The 18,391-nt window shown below is 43.2% G+C and overlaps 1 protein-coding gene across 1 annotated transcript; it reads right to left on the bottom strand.

Moving 5' to 3' along the window:
• Window positions 1-1,593: 1,593 nt before the first annotated feature.
• On the bottom strand, window positions 1,594-16,393 carry LOC117267211 (proline-rich membrane anchor 1-like). Its single transcript, XM_033642960.2, has 4 exons — window positions 15,273-16,393; window positions 14,307-14,448; window positions 11,729-11,861; window positions 1,594-3,891 (listed from the first exon to the last, which is right to left on the bottom strand). Exons 1-4 carry the CDS (start codon window positions 15,552-15,554, stop codon window positions 3,792-3,794), a joined length of 657 nt encoding a protein of 218 aa, XP_033498851.1. The 5' UTR covers window positions 15,555-16,393; the 3' UTR covers window positions 1,594-3,791.
• Between the last annotated feature and the right edge of the window lie 1,998 nt (window positions 16,394-18,391).

Here is an 18,391-nt window from a genome sequence, read left to right as displayed (position 1 = left end):
CACACAGACAAACACAGACAAACACATGCATACACACTCCCCGGTGACCCCAAGCTAGCTGAATCAGGCTGCAGTGCCCCGTCTCATCAACCTCTAGTCTTGGCTCATCAAAGAGCCCCGCTCCTGCTGTGTGCCTCTGTGTGTGTGAGTTTTTTAAAGTGATGCTGGATGCAGGTGTGTATGTGCATGTGTCCCAGCATGTGCACAGGTGTGTGCGTCTGCGTGTGTGTGTTTAATCAAGTCCCCCTTGCTCTGGGGTTGCATCTGTCAGCCACTGCCACCGTTGTGATCGTTTGAACTCACAGCCCTTTTCCAAAGAACCTCTCTCATTAGCGGCAGCTTATGTAATCAGTGTCCCACAGGTATCCAGCACTTTCCCCGCCCCTGCCTGCCTGCCTGCTGCCTCCTGAAGGACCATATGGGAGCGCTGACCTGATGAGCAGGCAGCTGGAGGTAGTGAAGGTAATTAACGCTGACCAAAGGCCTCTCAGGCAGAGAGGGTGTGAGTGGGTCCTCAAAGATTGTGAAGGTCAGCTTTGAAAGAACTTTGCAAGCTCTCTCTCACATACACACCAGGTGTGTGGTGACATTCCTTGATTAAAGAGCAGGTTGAGAGCCAGTCTCACACAGGCTGCAGCCCTAGTTCTGTATAAAAACCATTTCAAGAACCAACATTTTAAAGAATCTGTGTATCAGCGCCCCTTTGCTCTACGGAAATACCTTCTGAGAGCCTCGTAAAGCTTGTTGAGACAGTGACAATCCCTGGTCCCCCCGCCTAGTGCTGTCACATTGCTTTTATTACAGTGAAATCCACAGCGCCCTGGCTGGACAATGCATGAATGTTTAAATTGCTCAGAGTGTCCATTGGCATTACCATCAAGTGGCACATCTAAAGCAGGGCAGGCAAAGTACTCTATGGTCCCTCATTCACATTATAATTCATTGACATTCCTCTTCAGTGCTCCTCTGCATCAGCCTGTATAGTACAGGTTTGTCCCCCTTGTTTGTTTCACATCATTAACCGCAGCTAATGTGCAAATTAAAATAGAAATGGGAAAGTGTCTATACGATTTAATGTAAGAGTGCAGCCTTTTTCGCAGAGGTGAATCCACCACCTCCTCTTAGCTTCCGATTAAACCCTAATTTTGTTAGAGCAACTTGCATTCTTGCTTTGGCTGCAGAAATCCTTAGCACACATCCGTGATTTTTCGTCACATGGTTATTAATCGAGCCCACTGCGAGCACAATATGCAAACCCTATAAGTTTTCTTGTTTGCGTCATTAAGCCCCATGGAGAGCAATACGCTTGGTAATCGCAGTTCATTAAAGATGCGCTGTGTGAGACAGACTGAGAACTGAGAATGTCCTCCGCTGCGGGGGGCCCAGGAGACAGGGCCAGCACAGCTCTCTGCCCAAGACATGAACAACACAACACAGCGCAGCGCAGTGCACACAGGATGGGCACAGGCTAAATATAACAGTCGCACTTTTATCACCTTTCGCCACACACAGGTACAGGTTGTCTGCCATAGCATAACAACAGTGTCATATCTGCACATGTAGCTTTTTTTTTTAAACACAATAGACTGTAGCTCTGTTGTTATGTACAGTTTTATTTACAACTGAAAAACTCAGCAATGAAATCAACTTATGCACATCTTTCTATCTGTTTGGTATAATGCATAAATTGTGTGTGTACTATTGATTGCCATATATACATTAATGGCTTGCTCCATCAACATGACAACATTGACATAATTCTAAATGGTAGCACATTGTTTAAGTTTTACTATGTATAAACATATGTTCTGTTACACTGTACATTAATTAACAGTCCAGAAGGCAGATATTTAAATATCAATATTTACATTCATGCATCCATCATTTCTCTCATATAGGTACATGGTGGGGTATACTGTTAGTTAATATCTCTGCATGTTTAGATGCAAGCATGTGTTTTTCCAATTTTTCCACAGTTTAGCCAATATCTATACTTAACTGACAGCCACAGAGTACAGCCCACTCTCACTGAGTACACTCATCTGCATGCACACTCACAGACAGACAGACAGACACACACTCACTCTCACACACACACTGACGCATGCACACACACAGACACACGCAGATTTAATGTATAAAAGCAGAGCAGCGTTGAGTGATGCTCCAGTTCAGCTCAGTTGTGTTTTTCCAGGGGGGATGTGGAGGATGCCTGTGACAGCACTGAGTCACACACACACGCACGCACGCACGCACGCACGCACGCACGCACACACACACACACACACACACACACACACACACACACACACACACATCGCTGCTGAGGCCATCCGCTGTGCAACCTGATCTCTGGCTATTGGCTAAGTCTCCTGTCTCTCACCAGTCACAAGGTCAGCCCTGGGCTCATGTCCCCTGTTTCTATAGCGATGGGCTAAGCCCTTCTTGACAGACAGAAAAATGAAGATTGTCAAATCCAAACAAAGCATGGCTGAAGGCATCTAGCTGGCCCCAAGACTGAAACAACAAGATTTAACAAAATGACTTGTGATAGCAGGTTTAACTTGTAGAGGGGGGGCTTGCATTGAGATAACAAATCAAAAATGGGGACTGACATATGATGCAGCACAGAAATAATGTTTGGAAAACACACATTCACATAGCACATCATAGAGACCCCTGACTTTTTTTTAGCTGAGGTCTCGGGGAAACAGAGAAAAGCATATCAAACACCCAGAGACAAAACAACTGATACCAAAACTCTTTGCAGAGCAAGCACGTTTTCTGCATCAGTGTCTCAACAAACTGACAGCAGGCTTAAAGCATCGGAGCATCACAAATGAATTATATGGTTTATAAATTATTCACTTTAAAAAACAGAGCTATCAAGAAATAAAATGAATTCATTAAGATGTTTGAGAAAGATGTGAGTAACTTACAAGACAGTTTTTTTTTCTTTTAAGTAGAAAAATAAATTCAAAAGTAGATAAGTAAATAAATGGAGCAAATAAATTGATGAATGACTGGAGTATATTACATTGAGCCTAAGTCTTCAGTGGCATTTTTGGCATGGTAAAATAACCAGAATGTCCCATGTTGATGTTGTTGCTCCTGTTTTTTTTTAATATATGGATTTCTTTAAATTGCATAGTCAGATGAATCCACATCTCAGAGCCAGGGCCGACAGGAACATCATGCCTCTCACAAAGCATCTGTCTCAAAAAAAAAATGGAGAACCAAAGATGGACAGTGTCGGGATCGGACTATAAAAAAAATGTTGCATTCTCTGTAAAAACTGCATGCAAGTTATTTATTGTGTGTGATGGGCTTGTCCTGTCTGGCCGCCCGTGGGACTGCAGGGATGCTGTATTGTCTGTTGTTCCATTGCAGATGTCAACAGTGTGTGAAGTCTGGATCTGCAGCAGACTGGCAGACAGTCCCTCTCCAGCCAGCAGCCAACCAGCCTGTCAGCAACACTTGCTGTTACTAAGAGCATAATGTTCAGCCTGCTGTGCCACTTTTGACACCATGGGGGTTTGTGGATTTCTCTCTCCGTCCTTTCTGGTTTGACTTTTTTTTCCTCTCCCTTCCATCTTTTGCAGCTCCTCTTGAGCTGAATGGTGTCTTCAGTCCGGGCAACATGCCAAGCAAAGAGGGAAGGTTTACCTATTTGAAAACCTTGGGTAAAACCCTGTTGCATTCTGGGTGAGAAGGGATCGTTGTATTCGGGGGGGAGGTAAGGTGACAGACGGTTATGGTGATGTCACTTCCTGCGCCTAGCAGGAGACAGTCTATACCACAGTGTTGTTCGTACCCATGGCCTTCTTGTTACGGATGCTCATGGCGTATTCCCCACGACTTGTCCCGTTCTCCTCTTTTCGTAGTGGTTTCCTGCAAATAGACATTTTCATAAAGTGAGGATTCCTTGACAAGAGAGTTACATTTGCCCTCAGCTGAAGGCCATGTCATTAAACAGAGTTTCTGGACTGTTAACCTTTCGGCTGATTTGATTTCTCGGGCTGCACTGGGTGCATACACTGGTCTCAGCGATCCGTTCTAATAAGTTCAATATTCAAAGGTCACTATTGCAAGGAGACGGGAGGGAAAGATACATTGCAACACGGGGGATAAGGCAATTACCTACTCTGACTGGTAGATGCAATCTTCCCCATAAGTAATGAGTATGTGTGTGGCTGTCAAAACAACTTGGGAATAACATCAATAGCAACATAACCTCCTCTCAACACTGGTTGCGCTGTAGTACTCTGTCCTTTCTATGAGTACGTTGCGGTGCAAAGTAAAGCTGCAACACATGATCCCCTTGCTGCTACTGGCCTGTGAAGAGCAGTATCATTCAATGCAGCCCTTTTCATGCACTCCTTGGTGCCTTTGTGGTTATTATATTTGTCCAGTGTACTGTGGCTTCTGCACCGACCCCCTCAGCTGCTCTCCCCTGCTCGGGCTTATGTAACTCAGAGACGGATCTGAATACAGTTAGTACAGTCATTGTCCCACTCAACACTGTACTATGCCTTCATTGCCACAGAGGACCCTTGAGCGACATCTTAGCTCAGCGTCTTCTCTGCTCTCCTCTGAAAGCCCTGGCTGGCCGGTCCGACTTTGACGAACAGTCATTCCAAGTCCAGTCCAGCACAAATCTTCTTCCCTTCTCGGGGCATTGTGCAGCGAGGGAATCCTTACAGGGTAATATGAGCTCATACATGACATAATGCAATCCAGTACAACAGCCCCGCGAGAAAAATTACGTTTGTCAAGTGTGGTATGTTTAGTTTTTGATGAGACTGTGTCAGAGAGGATGAAGATATGAGGGCATTATAATTATTTTTTAAAGTGATATGTAACTTTAAAAAAGAATAAATAACACAATCTTACTCTCACAAATGAAAAGTTAAATTCATGAACAATACAAAGCACTGTTACGCAAATCAGTATACTCAGAGGTTTAGCTGCTACAGCCTTTTCTGTCCTGGTATGACTGCTGGTCTTAGCTGACTTTGGATAGATGTTGCTGTGCAAGTGACAATTACTGAGTTAGTTAACTGACTTTAGGACTCCTTTTTACTTGTGCTTCTGTGCACTGCATTTTAGCATATGCCATAACACCATGATTGCCACTTGTGACAGAAATGGCGAAAGTTCAGCAAAAATATAGACTAGCTTTAACGGCTAACCTACTTTTCAACCTGGACCCCTATTTTGTCACTTTTTTGTGCCAAATTTACTAATGAAGACAACATTTTTTGAAACTGGCCCCATATTGAGCAAGACACTGAAAGAAGCTGCCATGTAACCATTTGGGGCATTTGTGCACCATCCAAAGTGCTCGTTTTGCCACTGACAGGCTCAGATTGTCATTAGAAGTGTCTGACAACATCATGGAAAGGATCTACAGAGATAGACCTTTTTGTTAAAGGGTAGGATCCTTTTTGTTTAACCAGAAACAGCCCCTAAATCACCTTCACCAAACCCACCAGACTCCATTTAAATAACTAGTAATTTAAGTGTGTATACAGTAAGCATATTTCACATCTAACTGGGTGAGTTAAGGATTTATTTCAACCAAACCAGAGTTGGTTATTGTTCGGAGAGTGGAGGGATGAACTAAGGTAGCTTTTGTGACTTTTATTTTGTTACTGTTGACTCTGAATGAAGTGGATTTTACATTGATAGGCAGAGGTGTTTCAGGGCTGTGCCTTGTTTTTTTTTTTAAAAAAAAAGGATCCTTCTCTTTAACAAACAGGTCTATCTCTGTAGGAAATCCATTCCACGATATTGTAAGACACTTAGTATAACAATTTGAGTCGGTAAGTGGCAAAAACAAGCACTTTTACTGGATGTACATAACCTGTTTCTCCGCTGCTGGCTGCAGCCCTGACGCAGCCCTGTCGCTCAATACTGGACCAATTTCAAAAATTGTTGTTCCCATTTAGACACAAAAACATGACAAAATAGGGTCCAGGTTAAAAAATAGCAAAGCTACAAAGCATTTTGTGCTGTTGTCATACAATATTTCATTATATTCTTTCTGTCATTATGTCTATGAACTCAAAGCCCTACCATTGAGTTAAATTAACACCTTTAGATTTCAGCAAAAAATGCACCATGCATACACTGCAAGCTTTAAAACTGTAGCATTTATTATATGCCTCTCACACTGGATTGCATTATATCTCATGTATTTACACACTGTCTTACACTGAGGCTGTAAAATAAAAATGGACAGCTGATGTAATGTCTTCCAATTTCTGTCATGTAAAATGTGTTTTTGCGACATTTCTCTAGGATATAATATGATGGGTAGTCTGGTAAATGTCAAATTAGGATGTGGAGTTTTCCTGCACATGCTCATATTGGTCATTTTCTCCCTGCTGTCGACTCAATTTGTCTGCTGTCCCTTTTTCGTTGCTCCCATACACTTTGGCCAAACTCATTTTGCCACACCTGTTAATCAACCATCTTGTTGCTGTCAGCTTTTAAAACTGTTCCTGTCTTGGCTGTTTTTCAGCTGTCATTTCAGCGCCTTGAACCACCTCCGCCCCTCCACCTCCTTGAGACACTTTCATCTGTCAACAAAGTCATGCTTTGCCAGTCTTTAAAGAGTTTCTCCGTAAAAAATAAAATAAAAACCACAATGGGGTTTAAACAATAAACACTCTCAGTTTGCATGCTCTTTCATTTTCAGCTAACATGATTCTAGTGATGGCAATTTCACTCTGCAGTCCACCACTTTGGTCCAAACTGAAATTTATCAACAACTGATGGAGGGATTGTCATGAAATCTTGCAGACATTCATGTTCCCTGGAGGATGAATCCTGCTAAGTTTGGTGATCCCCTCACTTTGTCTCTAGTATCATCATTTGTTTGGAATTTGTTGTCTTTAATGATATATCTCAATAATTACTGGACAGAATGCCACAAAATTTGGTGTAGACATTCAGTTGCCCTCAACGTAAATTGCACTAACTTTAAGACCAATGCAAAATTAATGACTCTCCCATCAGCCTTGGCTGTAGTTGATGTGTTTAGTGCTGATTAGTAAATGTTAGATGGCTAACACACCAAACTGAGATGGGGATCATGGTGAACATTACACCTGCTTAGCATCAGATTTAGCATTGTCAGTGTGAGAATGTTAGCATTTAGCTACAAGCATGGCTGTGTCTGAGTAGCTACAGCCTCACAGAGCTATAGACTTCTTATAAATGGATCAACAAAAATAAAAGTCATATACATAATACTAACTATGTTTTACTTTTAACTGAAGGGACAGTTCATCCCAAAATCAAAAATACATATTTTCTCCTTTTACCTGTAGTGCGTTTTGTCAGTCTAGATTGTTTCGGTGTGAGCTACTGAATGTTGAAAATATCAGCCATAGAGACATCTGCCTTCTCTCAAAAATAATTAAACTAGATGGCACTCAGCTTGTGGTGCTCAAAGCGCCAAAGAAAAAAATACTAAGCAGCAATGTCTCTCCCCAAAAATCACAACTCGGATACTCAAGATAATCCACAGACCTTGTGAGCAATTTCATGTAGGAACTATTTTCTCTTTACCTTACTACGCCTGGCAACCATATAATGGTGCAAAGGGAAGCGTGCATCTACTTATGGACGAGGGGCTCATGCTTGTGACAGCACAGGATGTAATTAGTAAACATTAATGTCCTCCTTCTTGGCTCAGCTCTAATGTTAGCTGGCTCAGTGGTGCTAGGTGAGCTAGCAGTACATAATGGATGTATAGAGAGAACAGGATACAGCGTTGGAGGCTGAACCCTGTTCAATCCGATGAAAGTTACTCAGTGGTGCATGAAGCCAAAAACGTCACACATAAAATTAACCAGATGATTGTCACTGCTTCTGCATTATTAGGCCCATAGAGCAGGCACACTAGAGACCCACTAGAGATTAGTCCGCCAACTTAAATGGGGATAAGATGATTTATTCGTGCAGCTCCTCTGGCTTTTCCAAATGTTATTGGACCCAATAAATCAAATTCTGATAGCCAACAAGTCATTTTGTCAGGATTGTGGCACTCAAAAAATGTATCCACTGATTTACAGACGTCTCTTTCACAATGTAAGTCTGCGGGGAAAAGTCATTTTTGGCTGAATGGCATCACATGAAGGACTCAGACGTTGGATTAAAAAAAATGGCTTCAAAGCCTGGCATACTTCCTGAGGACCTGCAGTAGAGGCACGCTTCCTTCTGCACCATAATACGGTTTGAGGGTGTGCTTAAGTAGAAAGAATATAGCTCTTACATGAAACTTCTCACAACAAGGTCTGCAGATTATCTTGAGTAACCGGGTCATGATTTCTGAAAAGAGACACTGCTGTTGAGTTTTTTGGAGGGTGCTTTGGGCACCACAAGCTGAGTGCCATCTAGTTTTACACTGGAGGGAAGGCAGACATCTTTATGGCCAATACCCCCCAACACTCGGGAACTCAAAACAATCTTGATTTGTAAATAGCACCACAAGTAAGATGGAAAATGTGTATTTTTGATTTGGAATGAACTGTCCCTTTAACACTGTATATTGAGCTTTCTCTGCCATTTTATAGTCTCGGATTAATTATGATACATTTGTGTTAATGATTGGAGTGTTATATATGATCATTTTGAATTACTGTTGCCTGAAATGTCGCACACCGCATTCAATCTGCAGTTGCCGGGGTTGTTGGAGGTGATGTGAGCTAATGGCTCCTGAGCAAAGTTGTAAACAAAGCGTAAGCGATGACTAAGACTTCCTGTGGGACTCTGTCAGCTGGGAGGGGTCGTATGGCTTAGGACACTAGGGATACATGCTGGCCATGTAGGACAGATGCTGCTTGCTGTGTCCCCGTGGAACCTGGGGAAAGCCTCAGAATAGAAACTGTCCAGCCCCAGGGTGGAAACACATTGTGCCGCGGGGGAGACAATTGGCTGATGCAGCCGCAGCTAGGGGAGTTGGGATATACCAAAGTTTTCTCTGAGGGACAGACAGCAGTGTTTACAGCCAGTCTGGAGATTCTTCTCCTTGGAATAAAAAGTTGGCGGGGTCGATATTCGTTTAGCGTTATGCAACTTCCTTGCAGCTCACCGATAATTTTAATCTGGAATATTTTTGACAGGTCAGTATTTCATTTATGCTGTAAAATCGCGTCTGACAGTGGTGATCTATTGCCTGCTGGATGGTGCCTCGGCCCTGTTTATTTCTCCCAGGATGTAATCTTTGCACAGACTGACCGTGTCGCTTCGGGCCGCCACACAGGGCAAAGCACTGGGGCCTCAAACCGACCTCTACCCAGGCCTTCAATAATAGATGCCATGCTGTTGACACATGGCAGGTGGCAACACAACACTTCACAGGTTAGATGAATATTTCATATCAAAGCTGTGCAATCACAGCGCACATTCCTGTTTGAAGTTTGGGGAATGGATCATGGCGAAATTGGGACATGTGTTGAGCTGTTTACAATTACTCCAGCCATCTGGAAATTAGAGTAACATGCTATGGTTCAAAGAAAACGCATTAAAAAACAGACTGTGAAAATCTGTCACCGGTTTTGATGGTGCCTGTATGGTAATATTCTAAAATAAAACAGAGGAGATTAAAAATGTATTAGTAAATACTGGATTTGAAAGCATTTTGCCTGACAAGTATTTTCCTTCTATTGTATCTCTGGTGGAGTGTTTTGGATATACTGTATTGCCCTTGGACAGGAGCAGCTGTGATGTATTATCTGTCTTTGGACAAGCCTCCCAGAGCGGTAAGTGATTGGGAAAAGCATCTAGCTTCATTAATCAGTTGGTTTGAGTTTTGTTTGTTTTGGCTTCTTGGATGGTTGACAGCCTGGACTGCAGCATCATGTCTTTTGCTTTGGATGGCACAGCAACACTAAAACGCAGCGTGTGTCTGAATCCTCTTCTCTATGCTTGCACACACCAGCCTCCCTGGTGCTGTGGACTCTGAATAGAATTGTATGGAAGTGTTTTTCCTTTCCAGCCCCTTTGCTTCTGACACATGACTGGCAGACAAAGATTATAAAAAATAACAAAAGGCCAGGAGGGCTGGGACCCGCAGAGCTAGCTCCTCTGCTGTCTGTGGTGCTCAGGCCTTGGCCCTCGGCCAGCTGATTTTCATTGGGAAAGCCCGGAGCACTGAGGGGCTGGAAGGGCTATATATAACTGGCTGTGTTATTCTCACTGACAAACCCTCTCTCTCTCATTGTTATTGACTGAGACGCTCAATTACTGCCTTTGCTTGCTTTCGTAGACAACATTTTTTCTGTCCTTTTCACTGTGTTGTTTCCTCTGGAAAACGATAGATGATTAGAGCATCTGTGATAAACGTTAAAGGAATCACATTTTCTCCCTGGACAGCTCTCCTATTGGCTGGTGACTAATGAATGTCTAATGAGGCCAGTCTGGCTGGACCTCTGTGCTTTTTCCCTCCTCATTCAGAGTGGAGGGCAGCTTGGCGTGGCACAAAGTCTGCAGTCTAGAGCCCACAGAGCTTCAGGACACGACCCGCTTGCATGTATAAAAGATGTGGCCTGCGACTGAATGACTGCGCAAATTAATTCATAAATAATGACTTGGGTTTGGGGCTAGAGCCCGTATTGCAACAACACTTTCCTACCACTGCTGCATTAAAAAAGGTGCCCCTTGGCTACACAAGGGGCTGGAGAATTGCCATAATGAATTCCTGAGCCAACCACCTATTACTTCCACTGCCTGACTTTGCCTATTTGTTGTTTAAAGAAAGGAGAAATAGAGTTCTGCTGAGGAAAGCCATATCTGGCATGCAGGCTTAATATAATTCCATAAATGCAATGAGCTATGATACTAAATCAATTTAAATACACATAAATAAAACATAGAAGTAGCTCCCTGATTTAGCACACACATCTGTGGCTGTTCTCACATGGGTGTGTGAGAGTCAATGTTTACGCCATATTTTATAGAGTGTGTAAATATGCCAAGATGATGTATCTACGTATGTAAAGATGTTGTGACTTAATGGATGGGTGCACACTCAAGTATCCTCCGCATGCCTCCCTGAGAATATGCAGGGCTTTGCACGATGTGTGTGTGTTTGTTAAATGTCTGCGAACATTAACGTGGATGTCAGAGTGCATGTGTGACACCGTGCTGCCTGAATGTCACACAGAGAATTGGGTCTGGGTTGTGCTGCAGGCTAAAACCTCACGCAGCCTTTTTCTCTAATAAGCCAAATGGGGGAAACAGTTCCCGCTGCAACAGCGGCATCTTGGGAATCCTCTGCTCGCCTCATGCTTTCACTTTCATGAATCCAGCTGCCATTCTAGGAAGCTTTAGACACTTATGCAAATTAAAATCAACACAGTGTTGTAAAGTCAGGTCTTAGTGCATCTCGATAAATGAATTTATAGGATGTTTCTGGTGACTAAGTGTAGTGGATCTTTCTCCGTGACATTTACAACCCATTCCATGATCTAACCTCTGACCTCAGACTGACCCAGCAGGGTGATGACAGGGTCATCGTAGCCTCACAAACAGAGACATGAGACATAGTACAGTCTCCCCTGGGTCAAATTACACATGATATGTTGAGTGGCCTGCCTGTGACAGTTCCTATTTCAACATGTCATCACTTGAAAACATTTCAGAGACACGTGCAGGCGAGAGCTAACTGAAGCACTACAAGAACAGAACAAAAAAAGAGAGAGACAGATAATCCAACCTCTTGATGGCCTTGTAGCAGATGATGATGGCTGAGAGGAGGAAGACAACTGAGGCACAGCCCACTGTTCCAAGCACTATAAGGTCCATCTCCATCCACCATGGCCTCAACAAAGGCACCATGGGCTCTGCCACTTAAAAAAAAGAGCAGAAGAAGGGGCAGGAGGAGAGAGATTTGGATACAGAAAAGGAGAATCAGTAGGATGCATTTAACAAAATAAATCAGTAAAAATCAGTTCAAAATTTAAAAACATGATCACAGTGTTAGACACAGCACTGCCTTGAGTTGTTAGATCCTTAGTGATTGCATTATACAACGCGATAACAAAGGCAGCATGGAGGTAATTTTTCTTCCCTGCTCTGAGTTGGGATGTAGCCGTGTCCTCGCCTGTTCTGTAGGTCTTAGGTTCAACGTTCAAAGATATCCAACCCGACACCATGAATCATTTAAGGTCCCGTCAGCCTTCCTTACACCAGCACTCTTGTCCACACCAATTACTGTTGCAGGAACCTCCTGCTCTTTCCACATTAGATCTATGGTGTAAGACCACTCACCAGGAATGTTGTATAACATTATGTGCATCAGCAACTTTGTGTCTGTAATGCAGAACTTCTCTCGTCTCTTTCTGCTGCATTTGGTGCTCTCCCAGCATCTATAAATCAGTTTAGTCATGTGCATATCTATACGTCTATCTATCCATGGATGCTGCTTTGTTCCAGTTTTGTGCTCCCTGAGAAAATACACGGTGCTGCATATCGTACCAGAATCGTAGCTCCTGCATTTACAGTTATTTTGTTATGAATGAGAGGAAGGGTTTACACCATAGCAACAAATACTCCTTAGTAATGCTGTGGATTATTTTCCAACACAGCACATTTCTACGGAGCAAATAACAAGGCACGGCTCTCCCCAGTACAGCACACCACGTCATAAGTCACTATGAATTTAAAAGCTCCTCTCAGCCAAACTTCCATTTTAATCCTGCGTTTTGTCAACGGCTGTAGGATTTAATTCAGTCAGTGGTACGGATCTACTTCATTGTGATAAAGCACATGCCTTTGAAGGACTTCGGAAACCATTTTTAGCACGCACAGACTTACTTAACAGTGCCAATTTCTCTCTCTCTCTCTCTCTCTCTCTCTCTCTCTCTCTCTCTCTCTCTCTTTTTTTAGACTTTTAGCAGATAGATAAGGTCTCAGCCATTGTCCCAGTTTTTCCACGTTAGCTATGCATATTCATTGCATTTTTAAAGAAGCAAAATTTCATCTCTAACCGTTCTGCAAATTGGGCTTCTGAAGGAATATCAAGATAATTATGCGCCTGTATAGATTAAATTGAGAACTGAAGAAAAAAAAAGTGAATTATTCATGGTGTCTCCACCCTCTGCAAACATTTCCATGTAAAGTTGAAAAGGAATAGAAATTGGCCTGCTTATCATATTTATCATGACACACTGCTGTTTATAGATGCAGCGTTCAGAGTTCCACTCATGCGTTGGCTGTAATTGGGCGTTCAACCCCCCACCACCACCACCACCACCTTAGCGTACAGTCAGATGGTCCTGACAGCATTAATGCAGTGACCAACATTTACAGAAGGGTCTATAAGTCTTGAGAGGTAGCTCACATGGTGAGTCAGGAGGGAAAGAGGTCCTTTTAAATTGATCAGATGGAAAGAAATCATTGGAACTGATTGATTAAAACCTTTACACTGCTGCCTGTTGAGACTTTGATGATTAAGTGCGCCTCCCTACTCATAATATTAAGGGCTCAGGGTGAGTGATTCTAAAGAGTCACAGTAATAGCTCAGAATGGCTGCATCATCAGCATCGCTTGTCCCATATTTCAGTGCACTGTTCATTAAGGTGCTCGGGACTTCATACAAATCATATCAACTCTCCGCGAGCAGGCTGGTGAAATATGTTCGCCTATCTGTCAATGGATTTACCATCTCAGAGGGAGTGTCGGAGGGAGAACTGCTGCAACAGGCAGTGGATCCCAACAGATATACTCGCTTGTTGTGTACAAGCACCGACACACAAAACACACACACCCTCATTGCCGCCAGCTCAACTTCAAAACGAAGCTAAAAGTACTGGGCTGGTTCATTAGCCCCTTATCTCTATCAAATTAAAGCTAATTTAATTAACTCATCTGTGTTTTAATCAGGGGTCCTCCGGGGGAAACCCTACTACTGAACCACTGAGCTTGGCAGCCCAGCAGGCATGGATTTCACAGGCAGCTGGGTACTCCCCAAGGTCAGACCCAGCATAAATTAGTCCTGTGTTCAGCTGTCAACATCCTGCTGGCTCTATCACACGCACAGACGCACATGTGCAAAACAGTGCCCATGCACGGGCGCTCACACAGTAATCTCAGGGGGCTGATGGTAGATTTTTCTTTTGAGCATAAAAGGAAACACTGCACGTCAAAACAGTTCCTTGAGACTAGCCAGTTGCTCGACACCTGCGTTTGGCTAGGAATGAGAGATCCAACTGTGGGGCGAGAGCAGACTGAGAGTGAGACAGACTTGGAGCGAGGCAGGTGTGAAACCTGGGAGCCTGAGCTGGGAGCCTTACCTGTGGTGCCCAGTAGCCGTGGGGGAGGCGGTGGAGGCGGCGGAGGGGGAAGGGGAGGGTATCTTCTACAGTGGCATGCCAGCTGGCACTGTTCACTAACTTTCTCCGCCACAGTCCGTGAGCATGACCTCTGGAGTTCTCCCTTATGGTGAGGGAGAGAGAAAGAGAGAGACATTGAAATGACTGAGCCACTGTCCTTCAGTGCATTACTCATGAGTGCCTTTAGCACAACACCGTGCAGCACAAATGGAGATGCTTGAACACTCAGCAGCCTCTTAGTTAGCAGCACTGTGGATATCCTCTCAGCATTCTTTTTTGTATCACGGCTCACAGTGTTGTTGTCACCGGGGCTGCTGTGTATGTAGTACATGCAGAATAGTATCACGTCTATGGCTGCAGCCCGCTCCCTGTAAGAAACCACCCACCAACAGAGTGGGCAGCAGGCTGCCCCGAGGAGTGTGCGTGGGTGGACTTGGAAACTCAAGCAGATCACATTACACATGAACCCTGGCAACACTGCGTGCGTGTGAACAACAGCTCACCACTATCTGTAGGCAGCAGCACGGGGCAGAGGTTAGAATACTCATCACTAACATATGCCTGCTGCAGGGATCCTGGTGGGATAACTGAATATTGTTATCATAAAAACACAGTTGGCTACTCCATGTTCCCACTACAAGAGAGCTGAGTGTCTGTGTGTGTGTGTGTGTGTGTGTGTGTGTGTGTGTGTTTCTCATGCCTTACTGGAAACTCTACACATGCATGCCTGTCAGTATTTCCTAAACAGAGGTGCACTGGTGATCCCAACATCTGGTGTAAACACACAATTCATTGCACATTGATTGCAGCATAATAAGTTACTTAAAAACACTCCTTATCCATCCAGTAAATCAAATTCCAGGTACATTAGTGCAACATCTTCTCATGCGTAAAATGACAAGCGGCGCGCCTGAGCATGATCCTTACCTGGCATGAGAGTAAAAACAGTGAAAGAAGGCAATGACCGAAGAAAAAAGGCCAAAAACTTAAAGTAAATGGCATTAGATCTTGAACCAGCATTCCTCTTGCGCTGTTCTCGAAGATACTAGGCAGCGATTCCAACAAATGAATGCAGTATACATAGGCTTGAACTGTTTGGGAAATAACCATCCACCCTGTCCAGTTCAGCGGCGATATCTGTGACAAGCGTCTCCAGAAATAGTTTATGCCACAATCATTTTCCTCTTGAAATCCCGTTGTCGGTAGCATAGGACAGGCGAGCCGGTGGAATGAGTACCAAATCTCGATAATTCACATCTCGAAAGTAGTTTCTTTGCTTATTGGCACTCAGATAGCGACCTGAATCACGCCGCTACTCCGTGCAATGTGAGGGCGGTAGATGGCCCGTACCTTACATCCCTCCTCGGCTGCAAGCATGAGTGCAAATGGGCCACTCAAGCCATCGAAGTTGAAGAGAGGAGAAGAAAAAAAACCGAACAAGAGAGAGATCCTCAGGAATATCGTGCGGCAGGATTCCTCACAATAAAACCACACATGCCCTCAACTTATCTAGGCTGAATACTGTATGGGCGAGTCCGGAGGGCAGAGCCGAGGGTTAAACTGATGCATCCCCCTCTGTGCCAAAATACAGCGGGCTGTTTTATACGGGAGCATCACCGCCGCGCACTTGATGCAGCGCTCACATCAGCTCCTCCTGACAGCGTGTGCTCAAACAAATTCACCCTCCGCTTCTCCAAAAGTCCCCCCCACCTCCTAAACACACACACACACACACACACACACACACATACAGTGAGAGGGGAAGAAGGAGGTTATGTAGGCGGCGGTAATGTCAGCTGGGTTCTGTTTGTTTTTGTTTATGTTTGTGTTTGATTTTTTTTATAGTGGTCCAGGCTGAAAGTATAGCCCACAATGCGTGGAGGCGAGTCCGTAAGGATGACGCGTACTAGACCGAATTAAAGTCAAGTGGAGAGAGAGAGAGAGAGGGAGAGTGCAAGACGCCTACCGACTGAAAACACTGCCGTACCCATGTTTGATGTGCTGTGTGCCTGCTAGAACACTCCAATGTCCCAAAGTAGGCTCAGATAAACAATACTGATGTAACCTGGCATTTACTGCTAATGCTCAGCTGCACAGACATTTATAAGATATTTATTGGCTATTTATTTTTAAACACTCAGCTGTTTTTTTTATTTTATTCATTTGCCACCCATATTGATGATAAGAGGTGATGCTTTGGGCCAGAGTGCAAAGACTCAGACTAAAATGGGCAGGGTTTTTTTTTTTTTTTTAAAGAGCAGAGTTGCATAAGATTGTTGGTGGTCTTCTTCACAAGGCACAGTTATGAAATTACCCCACAGCCCACAGCCATGTACATGGTACTAGAGAGCCAACGTGACATTCACAGTTTACTGGAATAACAGATAACTGACAGCAGGGATAAAACCACAGTGCTCATCTTAGTGCCATTAAAACAATAGTGTTTGGATCTGTGTGTGAATTTATTCTTTCACACCACATCATTATTCTACATCACATTTATAAAGTCCTTGTACTACCCACTCCTAGTACTGGCACTGGCTTATTTTACTGATCACAATCCAAGAGCAGTTAATTGATTGCAGAAAATTAATTGGTTATTATTGTTTACTGTTGTCATTCTGCAAGAAAAAGCTGGAAACTACACCCACTTCCTGCTTGTATATCAGCGTAAACTGATTATCTGTGGGTGTTGGGCTGTCTCTTTGACAAACCAAGATATCTGGAGATGTTACTTTAAGATGTAAGGTAAAGTGCAGGTCATTTTTTGTCTACTTGTGGTAGTTTTGTGTCTTTATGTAGTCATTTGAGTGCGTTTGAGGTCATTTTGGGTTTTACTCAGGTCATTTTGTATTTCTTTCAGGGGAATCATGTGTGTTTTTGCACTGCTTTGTAGTCATTTTGTTTCTCCTCATGGTTGTTTTGTGTCTTTTTGTAGTAATTTTGTGTCTCTTTGAGGTAATTTTGTGTCTTCTTTGGTTGTTTTGTGTTGCTATGTAGTCATTTTGTGTCTCTTTGTGATCATGTTGTGTCTACTTGTTGTTTTGTGTCATTTTGTAGTCATCTGAGTGTCTTTGAAGTAATTTTGTGTCTCTTTTGAGGTAACCATGTGTGTTTTTGTGTTGCTTTGCAGCTATTTTGTTTCTCCTTGTCATTGTTTTGTGTCTGTTTGTGGTTGTTTTGATTCTCTTTTAGGTAATTTTGTCTTTTTTGGTCATTTTGTGTTGCTATGTAGTAATTTTGTGTCTCTTTGTGGTCATGTTGAGTCTACTTGTTTTTGTTTTGTGTCGTTTTGTAGTCATTTGAGTGTCTTTGAGGTAATTTTGTGTCTTTTTGTAGTCATTTTAGGTCTCTTTGAGATAATTCTGTGTCTTTTTGGGTTGTTTTGTATTGCTTTGTGGTCATTTTGTGTCTCTTAATGGTCTTTCTCTTTGATTTGTGTTGTTTTGTAGTCATTTAAGTCTCTTTGAGGTGATTTTGTGTATTATTGAAGTCATTTTGTGTCTCCTTTGAGGTTACTATGTGTGTTTTTTTGTTGCTTTGAAGTCATTTTGTTTCTCCTTGTCATTGTTTTGTGTCTTTGTAGTCATTTCGGGTCTCTTTTAGGTCATTTTGTGTCTCTTTGTGGTCGTTTTGTGTCTTTGTGCGGTTGTTTTGTGTCTTTGTGTGGTTGTTTCGTGTCTCTGTGTGGTTGTTTTGTGTCTCTGTGTGGTTGTTTTGTCTCATTGTGGTCATTTTGTGTCTCCTTGTGGTTGTTTTGTGTCTCCTTGTGGTTGTTTTGTGTCTCCTTGTGGTCATTTTGTGTCTCATTGTGACTGTTTTGCCCATGTTTGTTGCCCATTATTTGTCTCTCTGCAGTTCCTTTACATATCTTTGTGGTCTTTTTGTGTCTCTTTTCGTCAGTACACATTTATTTGACTGACATTTTGCAGGTGAAGACCAGGGGGGCCCTGAGACTTTGGGCCCCTGGGCCTGTACTCTTTCAGTGATCCATCCAAGGTTGCAGCCCTAACACAGTTCAAATACTTTGCCCTTCTTTATCCTAT

This window comes from Epinephelus lanceolatus, chromosome 15, assembly GCF_041903045.1.
Source record: "Epinephelus lanceolatus isolate andai-2023 chromosome 15, ASM4190304v1, whole genome shotgun sequence".
NCBI lineage: Eukaryota > Metazoa > Chordata > Actinopteri > Perciformes > Serranidae > Epinephelus > Epinephelus lanceolatus.
Note: the sequence above shows the minus strand (reverse complement) of the source record. Positions and strands in the feature narration are given on the sequence as shown.

Bases quoted from the DNA above. Each gene is read 5' to 3' on its own strand.
- LOC117267211 (XM_033642960.2), bottom strand. From the start codon at position 15,554: ATGCTACCGACAACGGGATTTCAAGAGGAAAATGATTGTGGCATAAAC. The intron at 14,449-15,272 runs GTAAGGATCATG...CCTCACCATAAG, and splicing joins TGTTTTTACTCTCATGCCAG to GGAGAACTCCAGAGGTCATG. The intron at 11,862-14,306 runs GTAAGGCTCCCA...CTTTTTTTTAAG, and splicing joins ACGGCTACTGGGCACCACAG to TGGCAGAGCCCATGGTGCCT.